This window comes from Hydra viridissima, unplaced genomic scaffold, assembly GCF_058129835.1.
Source record: "Hydra viridissima isolate aposymbiotic clone 2 unplaced genomic scaffold, HvirCarnegie_v1 scaffold_12, whole genome shotgun sequence".
In the NCBI taxonomy this organism is placed as follows: domain Eukaryota; kingdom Metazoa; phylum Cnidaria; class Hydrozoa; order Anthoathecata; family Hydridae; genus Hydra; species Hydra viridissima.
Genome location: NW_028324311.1, coordinates 12,833,033 through 12,855,789, shown reverse-complemented (window position 1 = coordinate 12,855,789; position 22,757 = coordinate 12,833,033). Strand labels below are relative to the sequence as shown.

The 22,757-nt window shown below is 27.7% G+C and overlaps 2 protein-coding genes across 9 annotated transcripts; one reads left to right on the top strand and one right to left on the bottom strand.

The window, feature by feature from the left end:
• Nucleotides 1-2,123: 2,123 nt before the first annotated feature.
• LOC145193699 (amyloid protein-binding protein 2-like) lies at nucleotides 2,124-16,897 on the bottom strand. 8 transcript variants are annotated; one of them, XR_016445937.1, is made up of 22 exons: nucleotides 16,502-16,885; nucleotides 16,174-16,326; nucleotides 15,678-15,944; nucleotides 15,465-15,573; nucleotides 13,178-13,312; nucleotides 12,450-12,547; nucleotides 12,035-12,123; nucleotides 11,699-11,844; nucleotides 10,445-10,571; nucleotides 8,239-8,407; nucleotides 8,033-8,089; nucleotides 7,629-7,729; nucleotides 6,817-6,922; nucleotides 6,393-6,517; nucleotides 6,078-6,135; nucleotides 5,560-5,645; nucleotides 4,717-4,822; nucleotides 4,475-4,559; nucleotides 2,963-3,022; nucleotides 2,681-2,786; nucleotides 2,460-2,537; nucleotides 2,124-2,371 (listed from the first exon to the last, which is right to left on the bottom strand). XR_016445937.1 is itself a non-coding variant. In XM_090069684.1 (21 exons), the coding sequence occupies exons 6-21, from the start codon at nucleotides 12,504-12,506 to the stop codon at nucleotides 2,196-2,198; spliced, it is 1,674 nt and encodes a 557-aa protein (XP_089925810.1). In that variant the 5' UTR covers nucleotides 12,507-12,547; nucleotides 13,178-13,312; nucleotides 15,465-15,573; nucleotides 15,678-15,944; nucleotides 16,174-16,326; nucleotides 16,502-16,872; the 3' UTR covers nucleotides 2,124-2,195. The 8 variants fall into 8 exon arrangements, 6 of the variants coding, with proteins under 6 accessions (XP_089925810.1, XP_089925808.1, XP_089925812.1 ...); XM_090069684.1 differs by lacking the exon at nucleotides 6,078-6,135 and having other exon boundaries at nucleotides 16,502-16,872; XM_090069682.1 differs by lacking the exon at nucleotides 6,078-6,135 and having other exon boundaries at nucleotides 15,465-15,944; nucleotides 16,502-16,897.
• Nucleotides 16,898-18,883: 1,986 nt separating this feature from the next.
• On the top strand, nucleotides 18,884-22,099 carry LOC149881350 (uncharacterized). The gene is made up of 4 exons (XM_090069020.1): nucleotides 18,884-19,032; nucleotides 19,123-19,424; nucleotides 19,595-19,705; nucleotides 21,784-22,099. Exons 1-4 carry the CDS (start codon nucleotides 18,987-18,989, stop codon nucleotides 21,919-21,921), a joined length of 597 nt encoding a protein of 198 aa, XP_089925146.1. The 5' UTR covers nucleotides 18,884-18,986; the 3' UTR covers nucleotides 21,922-22,099.
• The last annotated feature ends 658 nt before the right edge of the window (nucleotides 22,100-22,757 follow it).

Below are 22,757 nucleotides of genomic sequence, written 5' to 3'. Positions count from 1 at the left end.
ACCTCTTTTTGAGCTGTCAATGAATAACCTCAACTCTTTAGGATTGTGAGCAATGCCAATGTCATCGAAAAGATCACGAACGTCATGACAGTGGCACAGTGATTCTGATACTATATAAAAGCATGAAAATGTTTTGTGTTTTTTTCGGTATTTACGAGGATCTAATAAATTCCATTCTTTCAAACGTGACATCAAAAGTTCTGCATTTGATTAAGTGAGACCTAAATTTCATACTGATTCATCAAGTTCTTATTGGTTAGAAAAATGAGGTGAATCATTCAGTTCCCTGAAATCACATTCATCACTATATTCATCTGGTGTGTCTTCTTCAGAATGATATGCAGCCGCTTCTTCAGATTAAGGTGGAGTAGAAACAGGCAATTCATCACTGTGTGGAACTGATCCAATAGAAGATGGTATTCTTGGATAAACTAGAGTCAGCCCATCCTTCGCCTTTTTATACTTTGAAATATCAACCATGTAGAAATAGCAGTCTAAATGATAGTTCGTTGGTTCTCTCCATATTCTTGGAATCGCAAAGAGCATTGACTTCGGATTCCACGTAGCCATCCTTCGTAAAGAATTTTGTACCACTGGCAATCTTATGTTTAGTTTGTGTTGGACTGATTTAGTAACCACAAACATAACAGAATGAGTCAGGAGAAAGCTTGCAGGATCTATTAGACCGCTTCATATAATAATTGTAATTAGTTAAACTGAAAATAAACACACAAATATAATTAAAATCAGCATATATATATATATATATATATATATATATATATATATATATATATATATATATATATATATATATATATATATATATATATATATAATAAATGCATTACGCATGTACGAAAACTTCGAAATGTACTTCAAGCTTTTTAATAAAGCAAAACTATTGGTACCACTTAAATCAGCATACCAAAATTATGTAAAAAAACATTAAAAAATCAACATAAAAATATTATAACAAATGTTGTAACGTTCGTATCCATAGTGAAGAAATATACCAATAAATAATATAAAGAATAAACACGTTAGAGTATGAAAACAAAGTTTAGTAATATGCTAGGGGTATAAATAATTTTATCGCATACTCGTGTGTGTGTGTGTGTGTGTGTGTCTGTGTGTGTGTGTGTGTGTGTGTGTGTGTGTGTGTGTGTGTGTGTGTGTGTGTGTGTGTGTGTGTGTGTGTGTGTGTGTGTGTGTAAACAGTTTTAGTTTTACACTTTTCATTATAAAATAGATTAATATAATAAAAAAAACTCTGGTAGTTCACACCAAGTTTAACACTTTTACTGAACTGAAAATAAGTTGAAAATAGAGTATATGCTTTATGCGCCGCTAGAATTTAAAAAATCACGCCATGCGATTCTTTACATTTTCGTGGTATTTTCATAACCAAATTATTATTTCACAAAAAAACATAACGGATGAAAAAACACCAGAAATTCTAAATAAAAATGGGAGTCATCTGGTGCTTTGTGGATAAAATTACAATCTTGCAGTTATTTATAATTAAATCTCTATATAATGGTATTAATTATGTAATTAACTTCAATAAACCATTTTTATTCAAAGTTACTGATTTTAAATAATTGATAAATACTGATGAAAATAATTGATTTTATTTAAAATTACTGGAAAAAAAAAACAAAACCACGGCAATTTTTTCGCAATTTGTGCCCAAAAATGAATTGAAATCACTACTCAAATGATAGAGGAAATTTGTTAACATTTTAGTAAAAATTTGTAAAGTAAGAGTTATTAAACGATTGTTACAAAATTGAAAATTTTTTATATTCATAACTATTTATACATATTTATATTTATAGTGTTTATGCATAACTATTTAATAAACTTAAAAATATATACAAATCAAATAAAATTGGTAGCAAAATAAACTATGAGCAAACTTATTAAAAATTGAAATACGATTTAAGAAAAAAATAATAATAAAACGGAAATAAAAATAGGTGAAATTAACTACAACAAAAATGTTTTCTTGCAAAGCTTGCCTCATTTCTGTCTTATTTGTTCAAACTCGATACAATGCACTTTAAGTTTTGCTATCGTTATCCTTACCGCTCAATAAAAATTGTAATTAAATAAAGCTATTAAAAAAAACACCTTACATTATTAACAAAGGAATTACAAAAAATTTTTAAAATTTACATAAGAAAATATAATCAAGAGCCAGTTTTTATAGATCTATCTTTGATATTTTGTATTATAGATGTCACGCACACTTGATCTATGTATCCTTCTTGAGGTTCAGTATAAATTGACCTTGAAAATTTATTGTCTCTTTCATGTTTCCAGTCTGCTAAATAAGAACGGTATTGAGCAGCATCAGCGTGACGACCTATTTGGATTTTGAAAAGAGCATAAAAATTGATTTTCCCTTATGAAAAACGAATCAAAATAATTTTTTATATTAAAATTAGTGTTACCAGTTTCATCGTATAAATGTATCAACCCCCGATAATCGTATTCTAAACCACTGTACCAATCACCGAACAAATTTCGTCCTGGAAATAATAGTAAGAACTGCTGTATTCAATTGCTGTTAAATCATTCGAATGCAAAATGTAAAAGATAAGGAGAAAATCAAATTAAACAAATAAGCAAGTCATAGATGATTCTTCTCAGTTTCTGTTATCTTCGAACTCACCTATTTCTATTGACCTTTTATATAACTGCTCAGCTTGGTCATATCGTAGCATGTCATAATTGTACAATGAAGCCAAGTGACCGATGGATAGTGCCACTTCATAGTCCTGTAAATCATAGTAATACTTACAATGGAAATGGGGTTACAACAGTAATATAAATATTAAATATTTTTTAAATATTTAGTTGCGTCTGACACCATAAGTTTTAAAACTGTCTGGATATTTTTCATAACAATTAACTCATAAACTGAAGGATTTTAAAAACAAGTCAAAGAACTCACAGAGCAGCCAAGCAACTTTTCTTTAATATCGATTGCTCTTAAATGATTTGTCTCTGCTTCCTATATAAAAACTTATGTAAAGCCTCATTAAAGCATTAGCAACAATCAAAGAGTAGCTTCATCATAAACTATTAAATAACATTGAGGAATTAACATTCTGTAGATAGTGCGATAACGTTAATATAGGTGCTATAAAGGAACTGCTGCAGATGCAGCAACATGCAAAAGTTTGATTTATTTCAGTTTTTACTTAAAAAACACATTTTCTCCTTTTAACAATAATTGTGTGTTTGTGTGCATGCTTCACACAAAAAATGTGAAAATGTTTGAGAACAGTGTGAAAAGGAATTAATTTCTTAATTTTGTAATAAAGATTTCCTGCTAATTTCAACATCTCTTTCAAAAAATATTGTTTTAGCTATTTTTTGTCAAAATAAATTCTTTTAGAAAAGAAACATCTCAGTTTAGTGTTGAAAGGTAAAGAATTTGAGGGATTAATATACAAAATGATCAGGATGGCCATGATATGCCATTAAAAGAGATGATAAACAATTTGTTCAAAGCTGACCCAAAATACTGTATAAATATTCAAAAACCAGAAAAAGCTTGCCTCAACATTCTTTTTTAAACAAAGGTTTATGACATAAGTTAAAGAATTGTAAAATGAATTCAAAAAATTTTCTGCATAGTCATTTTTTTTTTTTTTTTTTTTTTTCAACCTCTACCTATTTGCCTGTAAATATCAATAGAAAGAAGAACATCAGGTTTGTATTGTTTGGAATAATTAATTTCAAGATTAAAAGGAAATGTTTTGAACATAAGTGCAGTCTTATTTTTTTTCTCACTTTTTTCTTAATCAGAGAAACTTCTTTAAAAATATGAACTTTGGTCTGCTGGTGCATCATACGTAACATCAGATGCTAGTCTTGCAGTTGGTGAAATGCAATTATTAACTTCTGCGATTCTAACTCCTCTACAATGATTAGAGTCAAAAGTTCTAAGTACTCTACTATCTCTTCCTACCCTAGGAAACTTGCTTACTGACTGTGTAAATAAAACTTTATGGAGGAATTTTTGTAGTAATTGTTCTCCACAATAATCATCTTCCAGATGAGAACTTTTTTCAGAATACAAAAGAGGTATCACTAAAACTGTCATCCAAAGAATCAACTGATTCCATTCTTTCAAAGTCATTATTCAACATCACATTTCTCAATAAAATCCAATAGAAAAGTTATGCAAGAATTTGGATCACCAACTTAGTAAGAAGAAGACCATCAAATAAGTAAGATCCCTTTAAGATGAAAAACTTTGTAATTCTAATTTCAACAAGAAATTAGAATTGAAATGAATCATACTGAAGTTTGTTTGTTTATCAAAGAAAAACTAAAAAAAAAAAAAAAATCATTCCCAAACTTTTGCACAGTACTGTTACTCAAAAAAAGGTCTTGCTACACCTAATAATTGATAGCAAACAAATTCAAAATTTGATTTAAAAAAAACAAAAAAAACCTTAAACTTTTTCATAGATTGATACAATCTTCCAAGGTTCCCATAATGCTTTGCTGTTTGAACATTATACTCTCCAAATGTATTTCTAAATAAATATACATGTTTTTTGGACTACATTTTCCTTTTAAAGTTTAACTTTAAAAGGAAAATGTAGTCCAAAAATTTATATTGTTTAATATCAATGATTAAGTAACCAGAAAAAACAACATCTATAAACATAAAACAATTTGGTCAAAAATTACTTTGCTAAGCGCAATGAATCCATATGGAGATCTTCTGCACATTTTAACAACTTGCTTTCTTCTACAATATTGTTACTGTCAATAGCTACTTCTTCCAGAATTAAAGCTACAAAAAAAATTATTTGAACTTTTTATAACTAAAAATTAACAGTGGAATCTGTTACAACTTATAAGCTTACTTATTTTGTGAACATTTCTATATTTCCTTTTAGAAATTTTAACAACTAAGGGACTGATTTAAATAGATTTTCTGTTTGAAATTGTTTCATCTGTAAGATGTCACCTAGAAGAGAAAATGTGGCTTGTTTCATTTTAAATTGTTTCTGTTTTCAAGCTATTCTTATATGGATTTAATAACAAAATGTGACACTTTCTGTGTGATTTTTCTTTCTCCTAGTTTTAAAGTAGAAAAATGAAATATTTAAAAACAAATTATATGTGAATTGCCTTTTAAAAATCCACATTTATCATAATTGATACTAAATTTTTCCCTAGATATATTGTGCAAATTTTTTATATTATAATTTTTCTAACTTTTAAAGAATCTTATTTTATTATCAAACATTTAACCAAAAAGAATCTTTGATATTACATGGGTTCTCCCTATTGTTTGTTTAAATAGTTTTCAGTTAAAATACAGTAATTTGTCAGAATAATTGTTAATTTTGCCCAAATTACAGCCAGCTTTATTTACATGACTTCACTATGAAGTTACTCTTGCGAAGAAACACTTGGAGCAATCAAAGGTAAAACTGAGAAAAAGGTCCAGTACAATAAGCAATTGAAAAAAGATTTAAAAGAAGGTTACTGTACTTAAAATGAAATAAAAGTTAAACAACAAACCTTCTACTCTTTTTGAGGATGACAACAACAAATGATCAATGGGAAGATTTTCTAGTAAAACCATCAAAGCTTGCTCAGCATGAATCCTTCAAAAACAAAAGACCTTGGTCAACTTATTATTTTTTTCACTAACTAATTTATTTATATGCTAATATTACAAATACACCCATACAGTAATTACAGGCTTAATTTGTAAAGTTAAAATTGCAACACTTTTCTACAATATTGTCATTAAGTAATCTTATAATGGCTTGCAAATGGAGTATAAGTATACTCTATTTGCCAGTTTTAAGCTAAGGTCTATTAATAAAAAACTATTCTGGTTTGCTTTTCAACTGAAGACCTGCAGGACTTAATGTAAACTGTTGTGTTTTAATTAATTTGATGCTTTTCTTAACTTTCCATAAATAACCTGAACAGAAAGTACTGGTTTATAGTTTGACCAATAGGAACTGTAATTAAAAATAGATTAAAAAAAAATGTTTTAAAAATTACATATTCTATTGTGGACATGTTACCTTTAATGAATTTATTATCTGTAAGATGCATTGCAATGACAAGATGCTTAAATTCTACCTATCAAAAGGAAAACTACATTTTGATTAGTAGAATTTATTTGTGTAAGGTGATTATAAAAAACTGGGCATCAGTTGAAAAACTAACTTTGTCAAGTCCAATATTTACAGAAAGCCATGGTATAGATATATACAATTATATGGTAAGACATTTATAATACTGTTTTTTTCTTTTTATTCTATTTTTATTTCATTTTAAATCTTAAAAGCATATTTATAAAAAAAGTAATGAAAATTTATTTTATTGACTCTGAGTACCTTGCAGTTTCAAAGTCTCCTTTACTGTAGTCTCTAACATATAAAGCATAGGCCAGATCCTCATGCGTTATTGCAGTAATTATATTTTTTTCACCTAAGAGCTCCTTACGAATATCCAGAGCCATCTAAAGAAAATGAAAATCTTTTTTTTAGAAAACTTAATAAGCATAATTGTATATAAATTAGTAAGTGATTTAACTAAATTACATTAATTATTACATTATAGATTACTATACATAAATGTTAATATATAATAATTTAATTGCTAAATAAAGACAACTATAGCTTTACTAAAGATTAAGAAAATAGTATAAAGTAACTAATAATAAGTATAATCTGTGATTATCTTAATAATTGAATAATATGTTGTTTAAATAGGCAGAATCTATTTGTTTGAGGAGCACCATTACTTTGGTCAACTCACCTCATAATATTTTACTGATAATCCTACATAATCAATGCTAAGTAAATAAAAAGCAAAATCGGAAAGACAATCAGCATATTTTAAGTGGCGTAATCCAAACCAATACCTACAACATTAAAGACAGTTTTAGGAAGTAAAAAAATCTGCATACATGTATATGTATTAACTTATATATACATATATGCATTTAAATGTACAGTATATATTTGAAAGTTCTTTTGAAAGATCAGATGAATCCAAGTTTAACTTAAAAAAATCAAATGGAGCACAAAGAGTTCTGTGAAAGAGAGAAGCTTTTCATTTGAGTTGCATGAGAGGAACAGTTAAACATGGTAGTAGAAATATGGTTTAGGGTTGCATGGCATGGCATGGTGTTGGCAAATTAGAATTTATTGATGAAAACTTAAATGCTAATTTGTATATTGATATATTGGACCAAAATTTTAAACTTCGAGTTAAAAAACTTAGATTAGGAAACATTTTTGTGTTCCAACAGGACATTAATCCAAAACATATTGCTAAAAAAAACTCAAACTTTTTTGATGAAAATGACAAAAATCTTTTAGAATGGCCAATGCAAAGCCCTGATTTAAATCCAATAAAGCATTTATTGACTTTATTAGATAAAAAAAAAATAGGTGATAGATCATTTACAAATAAAGAAGATTTTAAAAAAGCCATTGTTAAATCACGGTCTAAAATTGACAATAATCAAAACAAATGTCTATTGGAATCAATACCAAACCACCAGTCAGATGTTTTTGTGCATATCCTGAGACACATTCATAAGAAAAATGATTAACTATATGAACCTTGCCAGTTTCAAAGCTTCTAAGGTATACACTCTTGCTTCACAGAATAACCTTTTAATAATGCAAGCTTTGCATGCCTGTCTTAATGTGTCAATGATTATCTATAAAAAAACCAAATAAATCTTTTAAAATTTGTTTTAAACAAATGATTGTAACTCATTAGAATTGCTAGAATGCATAAAATAAGAGTAGAAACAGCAATAGATTGTCTTGTTATACATTGTCTTGTTTTGTCTTGCTAAAATTTGTTTTTAAAAAAAAAAAAAAAACTTTGTAATTTAAATACTAAAGTAAAGGTCTATCTCATCTCAGTATGCCTTGCAATATTTGTTCAAAAATTATTTTCGCCTTGTTTTTTCTTGTTTCATGCTGCAAGACAAGACACTACTAAACAAAATACTTACTTTAGGTGCCAAACTGTCATTTAATTCTTGGACTGCTTGAAGAGCTAAATTGTATGCCTAAGTAGAAATAAATATGATATTAAACACAATATGAAAATCTATTAAAGCTTATGAACAACTGATTATTTGAGCTAATAAAATAGTTTTTTTAAAAATGCATTTACACAAAATATTTTCCAAAAGCAATGCCTAAAGTAAAATGTTACCTTATCATACTGTGACAATGAAAACATGTACATGCTACACAAGGTGTAGTAGAAGGCACAATTAGGCTTCATATTGGAATTTTGCATATAAGACAATAAAATTGAAGCATTCAAAATGGCAGAATTTGCATCGTTGTAATTACAATTCAATGTCAAAACATGACCAATTCTAATGAGAAAAGTAATTATTTAGCATATATTTAAAGTGCACAGAATATTTACTGTGATATAGTGAAAACCTCCTGATGAAATATGATTTTCATTAAAGCTGAGACCTAATGTAATTTCAGACTATGGGTTGACCCTCTGGTAAACAAGACTAAAAATGAATTACCAAAACCAAATTCATAATTTTGCTAAAACTCTAATTTTTTCAATATGGAAATTTGACTGTATATTGAGTACATGACTGTGTTTCACAATGTAGTTCACAATTTCATTCATGAAACATTTTTGAGCCACAATCAATTCAATATTGCTACTATTGAACACTAGGCTTCTTGTGTTTCCTTCAAATACCTTTTAAAGGAAATACATAAAGCTTAGTGTTCTGTTTGCTAAATTGCGCTTAAAACCTGTGATAATAGCTGATCGTTATGAAACTTTATTATTACGTTTATAAAATTCTTGTCATTAAAGTTAATTGTTGTTAATTGTAAGTTATGAGTCAAGTCATACGCTATTTTTGTAGTTGTCGTATTTACATTTTATGACTTGACTAATAACTTAGTCAAGTCGTACGCTATTTTTGTACATAATTACGCCCTCGAGAATTTTTTGTTTCTGTATAAAAGTTGTAAAAGAATTGAATAAAAAACAGTAGAAAATAAAAGTAAACAAAGTTGTTGTATTTACAAAACCCCAATGAGAAACAACTAAAATTGGACTTTCTCCAAGCTAAAAAAGCAACTTTAGGGGAGGTTATTGCTAAACTTGTTGCTTGTGATGGAATAACATTTTACATTTTGTTATAAAGTGATTGAATACGTGATGGATTTCCCACATAAAGATAAGAAATTCCAAAAGACCATAAGATATTCAAGATATGGTTATGAAACAATTTAAAGAGGTATTTCAAGACAAAAAAATGACATCAAAAATCTCATTATCTTTGACATGACATGAATACACTTCATCAAAAACTTTAAAATTTCTCAATTTGAATTTGCATGGGTAAAAAAGATCATTAACCTTGGAATGATTACCATCAAAGGGTCAATTCCCTCTGACAAAGCTATTAAGAAAAAGGCTAAACAAAGATGGCCCTAATATTAAAATTGTTACACTTCAACTACATAAGGTGCAGTCATGAAAAAATTGGGTGGTGATGTGACCTGCTTGCATAACTATTTTCGCACATATCTATCATATGGCAGCCCGTGATGTTCATTACAAGAAAAGAAATGGAAAATGATCCAGTGGAAGAACTGAATGACAATGAGCATGAAGAGAATAACAATGATGATACTAAGCCTGCAGTGTTGGAATTTGTGCTGAATAATGAAGCTGAAATTTAGACTTACACAAAAACCACAAAGATATGATCTAAAAATTGAGAATTATTTCTAGATGCTTAAATAATAAATCCCCTCTTTGTGAAAAAGAACTATTACTATCTGAGATATTATGGAACAAAATTTTTTTTGTTTGCAACCAAGTGTTAATATTTCACCTTAAACCAAGTGTTAATATTTCACCTTAAACCAAGTGTTAATATTTCACCTTAAACCAAGTGTTAATATTTCACCTTAAAATATCATAAACTAAAAAATTGAATTCACCTAAAAATCGAGGAGCCAATAAGAATTGCCTCTATAAAATTACTTTCAACATTGTACATGCTTTTATGCTTTAAAAGGTAGAACACACTAGGCCTACATGGACAATAGTTGTTTCAATGTTTGGCTTTAAAACATTTCATTACCATCTGAAAAACACCAGAAGCATAAAAGATATTCTGATATCTATGAAGCTAAATCAAAGAAACAATATGGACCAAAGTCAGCCCATCCCATCTTATGTGACTATAAAGTGCAATTTAACAGCATATAATTAGTAAAAAAGTACAATTAAAAACGAATTCTTAACCCAGAGTACTTAAGTGTGAAGTTTTATAACTAACAATAGAGCATAAACTATCAAAATAAATGAATTTGTGATTTTCAGAATTTTGTTTACAATACAAAAATTAAATTTAAAATTGTACCGTAAAGCAACTTCAAATGCAATAGAAAGAACATTATGATCAATATTTCCATTTAAATCAACAATATCAATGCTCTGATACACAATCTTTGAGCAGTCATATAAACCATGCTCCAAGAAAAATGATCCTGTTAAAAATGAAAAAAAAAATAATAATAAATGGACTAGCAAGCATAAAAAAAAAATTTTTTTTACTGCTATTAAATGTGTCTGTAGTATACACAACTCAGAGGTTCCTTCTAGAGTTATTTGGTTGTATAGAGTTCTTATATATAGATGCTTGTTATATATATATATATATATATATATATATATATATATATATATATATATATATATATATATATATATATATATATATATATATATATATATATATATATATATATATATATATACACACACAATATATATATATGTACACACAATAAATATATATACAATAAATATATATATACAATAAAAATATACAATTCTATTATATATATATACAATAAAAATATATATATATAAAATAAAAATATTTTTCATTGGTTTTTAAATAGGATAATTCCTAATAAATGTTAATCGCAGATCATGTTTAATTTTTTAATTTAACACAGAAGAGCTTATTCCTTTAAAAAACCTGTAGAAAATAAGACAAACTTTTAGTAAAAAGATTAATGATAACAAGTGTTTCAGCAAAATATGCACAAATTTAATGCTTGCTGCATTGTATAAAACATTGCATCATTAATAATTTGTTGAGCATCATATTGGTTATGTAATACCAATATAATATATGTTTATTCATAATCTTTCATTTTTCTTTTATACCTAATGTTATTTTCATGTTTTTTATAGTTGTACAAATTTTACTGCAACATCTGGTTATCAATAATCTCTATTTGGTAGTAAAAATAAAAAATAAAAAGATAAATTATTAAAAAATAAAATGTTTAGAGTTATCCATTTGTTTAAAAGTTATTTTTGGATCTACAAAAAATACTAAATTCAAATTATATAATTTACAAGATTAATAATTTGCTGATACCAATATGTCATTTATATTTCAAAAAAAAAAAAAAATTTTTTTTTAAAATTATATTTCTCAGAATATTAGGTTTTAAAAATAATTTGAAAGAGAGTAATTTTTAAAGTTAAAGCTCATATGTAAAAGGTTAAAGTATCTCTAAAGATTGTAATATTTGATTGAAAAAAAATTATTCTTTTAATTGTAAAGTGGTTGAGAAATCATTATTAGGAAATAACTAACCTAACTGTAAAGCCTTGTAAGTAAACTCAAGAACTTGTAAAGATTCTCTTGCACAACCAAACTCAGCAGCTTTTTGTGTAGCAAGAAATATTCCAAAATCTCTATCTTTAATTAACACCACTTGCAAACACTTATGGACTGTTTTCCTTAACACATTGATAAAAAAAATAATTTAAAAACTAACTTAGCAAACAAGAAATGATTTGAAAAGCATGAAAAAATTAACAAAGAAAAAGCAAACTTTTAAAGTTAAAAAAAATAGATTTTTCTTTAAGCTAAGGAAATCCTGATGGAATTGTTTAAATTACTAAAAATATATTAAACTAAAATAAATACCAGTTCTCTGTATCTTTAATAATCTTTTCAAAACGTCGCAAGTCAGAAAATTGCACATGTAAATTTTCTGTCAAGCATAAATCGTAAGCCTGTAATAAAAAAGTTCAGTGTTTACTAATAAATTCACTTATATACTAAACCTAATTAAATGAGGTTCACAAAAAATCTTCATAAAAATCGATAGATAAGTTGCTGATTAAGTAACATCAGTAAAAACAATTAACATTAAAATTTCCATATTTATATTAGTAAATACAATAAAAGTTTATTTAGATACACAGTTTATATTTAAACTTGTGATATACAGAGAAATATACTTAAACACAAAATAGAGGAGAGTGGAGCAATGTGGAACTGTGAGGCAAAGTAGAAAATATTAGCAATTAAAAATTTGAATAGAGATATGTAAAAACACTTGTATGTTTATGATTGCCAGATTTTCCATTAGACTCATTATTGTGATTCTATTCATTTTTTGTTTTGTGATCAAAAATCTGTTTTCTTTTGGACTTTCTAAAGTAAGAAAAACAAGTATTTTGTTTAAGAATTTGAATTCTCTGTTGGTTACTTAATCAATATAGTTCACTCAACTTCCACATAATATCACAAGTTTAATTTATGTGAAATAAAAAAAGTTCATAATTTATAGAATGTGAAAAAAAAAATTAGACTAGGGACAGAGTGGAAAATTTCAGTTAGGTCAAAGTGGATTAAAGTTATATTCTGCTTTTAGCAAAGGTCACACTTTATAACTGCTGTGAGCCAGCAAGGGTGATGGCTCCGTTTGCCCCTTTGTTATCTCTACAACTAGCTGTATATAGGTATACAGCCAGAAATTACTTTTTTTTTGGTATTAAACTAAGTGACTAACTGAAATGGTAATGGAGAAAAAACTATGCAGAATTTTGCTACATAAAATGACAAGTTTAATGATAAAAGCACAGTTTATAACACTTTTACAACAAAGGCTATACTATAGGTTCAAATTTATTAAATAGGTATGTGAAAATTGTATTCTTAAATTTATTGCAATAAACTCTAAATTTACTTTTAAACTATGCATGTTTGCATATAAACAAAAGTTAATACATGGCAAATAACAAGGCCAATCAATTTGATTTTCAATGCAACATCATTTTATACCTTTTCATATATATCTACAATAAGTGATCCTGGGATATTTTCAATAAAACCACTATAAAAAGGTAGTTGATTTGCAATAAACAGAGTAGCTACATCATAGAGTGGCTTTGCAGTATAACATGGATCCTTTGCAGTCTAAAATAAAATTAAAACACCTAAATTTATTTTAAAAATTGAAAATAATCAATATTATAATTTTGTTTAAGTATCTGAAGGCATCATTTTTAAAAATTGCCAATGACACATTTTTAGTTAGAAAAAAACAATTTGTAAAAATTTTGTAAAGTTTAAAATAAGTAAGCTTTAATTTCCAAACTCAAACTTTGTTTATATATATATATATATATATATATATATATATATATATATATATATATATATATATATATATATATATATATATACACACACACACACAAATGGCTTTAAAAGCTACTTAGCTAAAACTTCAGTCTCATTTTGTCTAGATGCACTCAAATATCACTGAAAATTTCAAAAGATGTTTGACTCTTTTATTACAAATAATTTATTTAATTTATAATCCTCATTGAAGTTCACTATCTAATTCATAATTGTTGAAGATTGTTATCAGGCTAACTTCAATGAAGGAGCAATCAAATTTCTTACCAGAGACTTTTCAACGCCCATATTATAGCCTTTATTTATATAAAAAGTTTTGCAAATTCCCTGAAGCAGCTATAATATCATACTCAAGCATTAATTTTCAGCATAAAATGCATTTTCGAAGCATTCGTTTTGTTTACATACCTTGGCCGTGAGTTTTAGAATAAAACTTTACATAACGTTAAAGCCACTGATCTCAAAATATAACTGGATAGCGTTATACGGGAAACTTTATAAACCAATTTTGGCCTCCCAAGATAGCGGCGTAATTAACAAACGGTTATACGAAAATTAAAAAACTGATGATAATCAAGTTTTATATCTGAAGTTTCAAATAAAAAAACAATTTTTATAAAATTCCCAGTAAAACTAAGTAGTGAAGAAGTAATAGCGGTGAAGAAAAAGTATTTGTTTTGTTTGTGCAGAAATCTCAAATTTCAAATAATTAGTATTTGTTATATAAATTATGTACAATTCAGTAACTACCCAATGCTGCGTGCTAGAAGTTTTATAACACAACTGCATGATAGGGAGGCGAGTTTCTTTTTAAGATAAGATATTTTTTAAAGTTATAAATGCTGAATGAACTATTAGCTGAGCGCTGTGAGTACACACAACTAAGAGGCTCCTACTAGAGTTATTTTGTTGTATAGAGTTTTTATATATAGATGCTTGTTGTATATCATATCATATAATAGAAATATTTTTCATTGCTTTTTAAAAAGGATAAGTTACGGTAATTGCTTCCTAAACATATCTCCAGTTAGTTTGGCAGTTTGTTCTTTACCCAGGTGATAGACATATTTTTGCAATCCTAGAAGGAACCCCTGAGTTGTGTGTACTCACAGTACTCAACTAATAGTTCATGCAGCATGTACATATCTGGTATCTTGTTACAAAAACTAAAAATATAAAATTTGTCATAATTGTAAGTAGACATCACTGCCGCTTACCATGCATTTATGTTATCAACCTTTTAGCACACTGAATTGGGTAAATAAGAAATAAAGAGTACATTAATTATACATAAATATTAATTTAATTATAAATTGCACTTAAAAAGTATATCAAATATTTTAAATTTTAATATCTAAGTTAATAATTTCTTTAATTGTCTAACTTTGTTTAAAATCATTTCATTTCTTTACACTTTTTAAAAATTTATTTCAAAGTCTAGTTTTTCTTTTAAAACTCTGCTCAACTATTTTCTTCCATATTTCTGTAAAGCCTTTAGAATGTATTGGTCACCGCTAAGAGCTCCGATCGCCGCTATCTTGGGAGGCGAATTTGGCTTCAACATTTTTTGAAAAAAAAAAAGCAATAGAATACGCTATCCAGCTATATTTTGAGTTCAGTGGGTTGAAGCTTTGTGCATTGCGGCCTTTATTCCGTGCGTAATAGATTTCTTTTCTACAGAAAAATTAATAACTTATCTAGATGCTTTGCACATCTTACATTTACACATTTCCATTTTTCTTTTTAACTTCTGTTCTAACTTACCAACTGAACATTCTGCAGTTCCTATTTTAAAAGGCATTCATCGAATTAGATTGTATTGCGCTGTGTAAAATAAGACTACGTTTATACACTGGCAAAAGTTGATTTTAAAGCAGCAAAGGATTTCAATTACATCAAAATTATTTCTACAGGTGACCAAGCTTACCTTTGCAAAAATGTCAAAAAATTTTTGATTTTAACTAATTTTTATCGGCCGTTTTCAGAAGTTGATGCTCCTCGTCCAATATCTTTAATAAGAGTTTTTTTTTGCCATCCTACGAAAAAAAAGATAAAAATTACTGGTCTTATATACAAACTCAGACGGTTACAAAAGAGTGTTTAATACGCGATGATGATAAACTTCATAAAAGAAAGTCACGTTCTACTGTTCACTTCTAGTATTTTATAAGAATTTTGCCATCGATCCTACGAAAGAAAAGATTGTAAATTACAGGTTCTAATATACAAGCTCAGACGGTTACAAAAGAGAGATAAAAGAAATCAACTAAAAGTTGTTCAAATTAGTTGGTTGACATTTCTGTGTGCTTTCGAACGTTTTCCCTTTATATCGATTGACATCTTTTTGCTGTCTCATTTTTCTTTTTCTTTTTTTTTTTTTGCAGCTTCGTTGAGGAGTTGAAACTCACTAACATTAAAAAATAGCGATATGCTTATAAATTTTATTAGCACGATGTATCGTTGATTTATTATTTGTGTCAAATCACATGGGGTCAGCATTGTACTATCGTTGTTTGCTATGACAACATTTTCACAGACATGCTATACGGAAATATGGAGCTACTGCATTCTCAAAAGAATAATCAGCACAGAATTAACTAAGAGTTTGGTATGTAGATAAAAAAAAGTATTTTCACCTTGAACAAAAGAGTTTGGTCTTGAGAGTCAAGCTAAAAGACACTCAACGGTCTTTGGGCAGTCCCAAGATGTTTACGTCAGTTACTTTGTGACGATTCTTCACACTCGTCAAGTATTTCTTTAATTTACAAACTTTTACCTTCCAAGTGCATCTGAGTGTTCAGAAACATTTGTTAAAGTAGAAAATTTACCAAAAATACCTTCGTTGCTCATTAGTAAGGCAAGAGAAAAAGCGTTTAAAAGTATTCAGAATCTGCAGATTTGTTACATTTATATGAGCTCAGTAATGAAAAATTGAAATGAACTAGTTTTATAGATTCAACTCACTTAGGTTCTTTGACTTGTTGTTTTTTCACGACGACGTCCGTATTACACATCTTCATCTTGGTATTTACCCCCAAAATGTCTACGATTTGAGTGGAGCAACTAGGTTGCTCACTCGCAACTCGCGTAGAAAAGGCTGCAAAAGAAAGACAGGACACTTTATCCTCAGAAAACTGAGTAGCATTAAGTTCAGATGCTGAAGGTTCAACCCTGTTGCTAGCTAATTTGCACAGCTTTTTTTTAGTAGAGCTTTTCGCTCTACCCGCATTTATTTCAACATATTTCCACATTCTTCTCTTCACAATGGAATGAGCCATGAGAATCAAAGTTTAATTCAAGAAGACAAACTTTATTTCGATTTTTCGATTTCTGGCGCTAGAATTTGACGTAGTTTAGTATTCTAATAGTTGGTATGACAACAACTATGCATTAAAAGAAACATTGTGATTTGTTAAAAATTGCTACTTTTTTGAGTATTTTTTGGAATTTCCTTCGGTTTGAATAATTCTTTTTTTTTCTTTATCCTATTTGTAATAAATGTTTTTTTAATATTTTAAAGAGATGGGGAAGTCAAGGAAGTCATCTTCAAAAAACAATTTTAAACAATATTTGACATCGTGCTATGAACACAGCCTTTGCAAGAAAAATTCTCTCGAGAAAGAGGTTTTAAAAAAGATAAAAATAAAGCAATAAAAAAAAACTGCCACTGCTTTTTGAAACTACTTTATATACACTAGTCACAGTCTAACTGTTTGAATTGATTCTATGCTTTATTGATGCACCCTTTGGTGTTATACCCAAAGAAGCTGAAGATGCTAAACTAGTGTTTATGCAGTCTGTGATAGCAACATATTTTGTAAGCTCAGACTCATACTTTACAAGATGTGCTTGCAAAATATATTCCAGATGTCAATTTTTCTTTATCTCTTAGACATCTTTCATAACATAAAAAAGCTTGTAATTATCATTGCGCATGTGCAATTTTACGTTACAATAACGTTAAAACCACTTCGAAACCCTAAAATCTACCATATATCGACATTGAAATAACTTCGTGTGCCTGCTGGGAATTTTCGTTCTTTTAAATGATATAGCTTGTGTGAGAGCTAGCGTGATAAATTTGGAACTGGTATATATTTACATTTGGAACTATACAAAAAGGATTTTTATCCTTTCTGGCGTAGGGAAGGAGTTTCCTATAGTTTTTTTTTTTTTGGTTTGAAAAATCAGCGAAGTTATAAACTTATCTGCAGTATGTTTTAAATAAACTGCGTCGAATGAATTTTATAATCGCCATATTACAACGTCAAAAAATCAAATCAAAAAAAGTAAAGAAATTGAATTAAACTTCGAAGTTCAATTTTTTTTTTAATTTAGAAACGAAAAAAAATATATATATATATATATTAGAATAAAATTGAATATAATCGCTTCGAAAAATTTTGTTCTGATCAATTGGACTGACACAAGTAAGAACGATGGTATAAAAAAACTGATGATCATAACATCATTTTGATTCTTGCACCAACTAAGATCACTAGACCGGATTGATCACTAATACTTACTACAAAAAAAAATCCTTTAAAAGTTCACAAGAATAGGGAAGTTCTAAAAATTCTTATCGAAACAATACTTTTATTGACAAACAGGCTATGGATTTTTGAGGACACAGAAAAATCGGTGGGAGGGGTCATACAAATGAAGGTTACTTAATTGAACAAATTAAATGAATGGCAAAATATGGCATCAGGATACATGTCAATCGATGTGTAGGAAACGTTTTATACATTACCACAAATATTCAAAACTATTTCTCTATTAGAATTTCGTTCAGCGATTGTCAATTAAAGCAAAGCTTAAAAAATGTTCAAAACTGAATTACGCTAAATATTTATATTTTGGCACCATCACTCACTCGGGTTATTGAAGTAGATTATTTGTTAATTTTCAATTTTAAGTGAGCAAACATACCACTGGCTATTGCCCATCTTTATCCGAAATAGTTATTAAAGAAAGAGTTCTTATTCGAAAATACATATTTGTTGATTGCAAAAAAACATGAATTTCTCCTGTTTTTTATCCGAAGAAAAGTTTAGCAAATAATAAATCAGATGTAGTGTTTATATTGAAATAGATTTAAGCTGAAGTCGAATTATCACAGTTTGCTCTTAGCCGTACGAATTATCAGAATTTAATAAAAAAATCTTGCTCCAGAGTTTAGTTTCAGAAATATTGTTTATATAAAATAAAGTGATTTAAATTTGAATTTATTACTGATGATGACGTTGCAAATAAATATAAATATTTTTTATGTTAATGATTAAAACTTAAAAATGTCTCCTGTCTTTCAAACCTTAGCAGATAGAAACCACCATTAGCTTATATTCCCGTATTGAGCAAATATTCAACAGGAAAGTTTTCTATTTAGATTTTTAAAATGTTATTCGAATGATGGACATTTTATTAACAACTTTCATAATATTCTGCCATGATTTGGGCATCTTTTGTTAGCACATTTGTTCTAATCAAGTTTGGTTAGTATTTCCTGTACAGCAGTTCATTTTATGAATATTTAATTATTAGATTGGTTTCGTATCGACGATGAAGATTATTAATTTCTTTAGTAACGGCAATCAATTCAGATAAAGTGCACGTATCCATTACGTTAGAAAGTACTTGGTTGAAATTCTGTCCTGACAAAGAATTATTCAAAACTCAATTTGCAAACTTGACTTCAATTGAATTTTCATATATAGTCTTTGACAACGTTGAGAGCACATGTAATTCTATCTCGAATTTAAAAAACGAGACGGCGAATCTTTATGTGTACATCAAATTTAAACTTCAAGAGGACAATGTTGATTCGCAAGCTACAAAAAAGTTATACAATAGCTTAAAAGATATAAAATCTATTGGAGAATTTAAGGTGAACATAAATAAATAATTTTTCTAACGTTACTTTCTTTTAAGACGCTCCGAATAATAATTATTATAATAATTAGTTATATCTCCTTGCAACTAAAAAGCGCATGTGCGAATCTCTCCGGTCATTCTAATTATTATAACTAATGATAAACTTTGTCCATCCAATGATAGATACGATTAGTGGAATTGAAGAACTTTAAAGCAACCAGATTCAGTGAGGAAACTATTGTCATGGTGATCGGAATTGTTCTATGTATTTATCTTGTGGGATATTTCCTAATTGTAAGCGCTACTGTATTTTTATTATTATACACTTCATCTTACATCCATTATACAAATAAAGATACTTTTTATTTTAAACCTCTCTCTTGTTAAAAGTAATGGATTAAAACTTATTTTGGATTAAAGCTATAAACTCCATATGTCCCAAAATTCTGTTACGATTTCCATTTTAAGTCCCGGATTATCTCTTATTATTTTCTTTTGCACATTAAAACTAAAACTTTCACAAATGAAAAATATTTGGATGCAATATTTATGAAAGTTTTAGTAAATTTACATGAATCATTAAAAATATACCCGAATATTAGGAAAATTAATGTTGCCCAAAATTAATGTTGCAACTTCTAAAAATCAAAATAGTATTGTGAGAGAGAGGGAGTTATAGATATTGGTAAATAATTTGGTTCACAATTTGAAAGCATTTACTAACATTCAAAATGGTGGGATGAATTTTAACGCGACGATTTCCAACTTTACAAGTATCAAATAAATGTTAGGAGAGATGGGGGCAGCTTTGAACGACGGCAGCTTTGAAAACATGCATTTTTGAAGCGTTTTTGTATTTAAATTTAATAAAACTAAATATTTTGTGGAGATATATTTACCCTCGTAGCTGTCACCTACATATCCTGGCATTTGGCATAAACTGGAAAAAATAAATGATTTTTTTGTTTTTGAGGACAAATCGTAAACATTTTCGATTTAAGTTTTAAAATTTTCCTGACAACGTTTCTAACTAGTGAGATGCTTAATATCATTTATAAGATAGGATAACATTAAGAATTAAGCAGAAAATGTCAATAATTGAGATAATTTTGGTAGGCAAAATCATCGTTTATTTTATATAAACTTCTGTTGGGGCAGTTTTAAATAAAATAAAAGGGACACCTTTGAATCTTTGTTCAAACTTTTCACACTTTATTGTTTAGTTATTACGGCCTGAATTTTGATTGTTTAATAGTAAAAATGGTTTGAAATTATATAAAAAAAAAGAGAGTGACAGAAGTCATATAGGAAGATGTTAATAACGCTGTTTTCCAGATTGCAAACTCTTTTGACTGATTATAAGATTTTTACTATTAGAAACTGATTTTTACTATTAGAAACTTAAACTTAATGAAATTTAAAAATAAATCAATGCTCTGTTTATGAAAAAAATTGTTTAACGACTCGTTATTTCGATTTGCCAGAGAAAATTCAAAACTGTCCCAGCTGCATTCAAAGCTGCTTCTGGTTGGGGCAGTTTTGAACATTTTCACGAATGCTATAGAAATAAGAATTCTGACTTAATTTTTAGCTCAAAATTTATTTAAACACTGCAGTTTTATTCCTTAATCATTGTTTTGAGTATTTAGTAGAAAAAAAATGATTAGAATAAATAAAATATTGATTTATAAAAAAAAAAGTTTAAAAAATGTTCAAAGCTGTTCCCCTCTCCCCTACAAATAGTTATAAATATGTAAAGTATTTTATATAAATATATATAAATTTATGTAATTTATAATTTTATATAATTTTATATAATTTTATATAATTTTATACAATTTTATATAATTTTATGTAATTTTATATAATTTTATATAATTTTAAATAATTTTATATAATTTTATATAATTTTATATAATTTTATATAAACATCTTTATGACATAAAAAATCCGATTCTAATGATTTTACATTACTCATCACCAGGATGAAATCAATTTTTGAATAAGATTAAAATTATAGATGCAACTATAGAATAGGTAGCATGACATGAGATAGAAAGAATGCATTATTCCGGTTTTAAATAGTACAATCTTTTCTAAAATCTCTATCCGCATCACTGATGAATAATTTTGAATCACTGATAAATCAATTTCGGATCACTGATGAATCTATTTCACTAATTCCTACAAACATACCTGAAAAATGAGGGTTTTTTTCAGCATAATTGCAGTGTTGTTCATCTTGTATAACCCAATTAATATAGTTTTAGTAATTTCTATGATTCTAAAATGAAATATTTATGAAGCTTCCATGATTCTGATCATTTTTCAATTTATAACGCACACTACATGATTATGTTCTTTGACTTTAGATTTCAATGAATTCCGATGATAGCAACGATACGTTTAAAACTTATTCAGATTCGTTTATAATTTCTAAAAATGACTTGTTTGGAAATAGCGACGAAATGAAAATAATTAAAAAAAGAAGTTTGAAGAGTCACAGATGAACTAAGAAAGTGGTGGTAAAAATGTAAAAACTTGATGCAATATGTTCTGCAATAAATTTTGCAATGTTTTGTGCAATTTATTTTGCAATATGTTGTTATCAGAGCAGTTGATTATATTCCTGATATGTTTTGTTCAAAATTTTTTAAACGCTTTATCATGATATCAAGTAATGTTGTTCAAATATAGACTCGTTTTGTTCTTTAATAAGGTTATTAACATAAGACCCAGCGTTAGACAAGAGCATATATTTTACTGCCTAAAAAAAGATTTTTATAGATGAAAGAATATCTGAAAGAAAAGCGATGCATCTCAGAGAATACGAGAAATGGTCAATATAATTTATAAGCTATCTTCAGAGATAAAATATCGAGAAATCAATACAACTATATCGTTATATCCTCAGAAATTTTAAACAAATTGAAAAAAGAGAATGTTTTTTAATGAATTTGCGAAAAAAAATTACCTTTCATTTATTCCGAGTTATTTTGAAAATTTAAAAAAAAATACTCCCATGAGTTTAGATTCGAGAAACTAATTATATCATTAGTAAATTAGTCAATCGACCTTCATTAGCCTTAGTTGATTTAGTTTCTTTGAGCTGCAGAACTCCATTAAACAACACCAAGAAATTTAAAGCTGCATATTAAAAATACTTAGGCATCAAACTTGGTGACAAGGATAAAAGTTAGGTCCCTCATATACGCTGCAAAGCATGTTATCCTAAGCCAACACAATTAAAAGCTTGGAAAAAAAATTTTTTTTTTTAAAACTCTATTCTTTAATTGGAGAATCCCATGTTTGTTATTGGCAAATCTAAAACTCCAACCCTGTTTTA

Bases quoted from the DNA above. Each gene is read 5' to 3' on its own strand.
- LOC145193699 (XM_090069681.1), bottom strand. From the start codon at position 13,825: ATGGGCGTTGAAAAGTCTCTG. The intron at 10,572-11,698 runs GTTAGTTATTTC...CATTTTTAACAG, and splicing joins TTACAAGGCTTTACAGTTAG to GATCATTTTTCTTGGAGCAT. The intron at 2,787-2,962 runs GTGAGTTCTTTG...TATGATTTACAG, and splicing joins AAAAGTTGCTTGGCTGCTCT to GACTATGAAGTGGCACTATC.
- LOC149881350 (XM_090069020.1), top strand. From the start codon at position 18,987: ATGATTTGGGCATCTTTTGTTAGCACATTTGTTCTAATCAAGTTTG. The intron at 19,033-19,122 runs GTTAGTATTTCC...TAATTTCTTTAG, and splicing joins ATTTGTTCTAATCAAGTTTG to TAACGGCAATCAATTCAGAT. The intron at 19,706-21,783 runs GTAAGCGCTACT...CTTTGACTTTAG, and splicing joins TTGTGGGATATTTCCTAATT to ATTTCAATGAATTCCGATGA.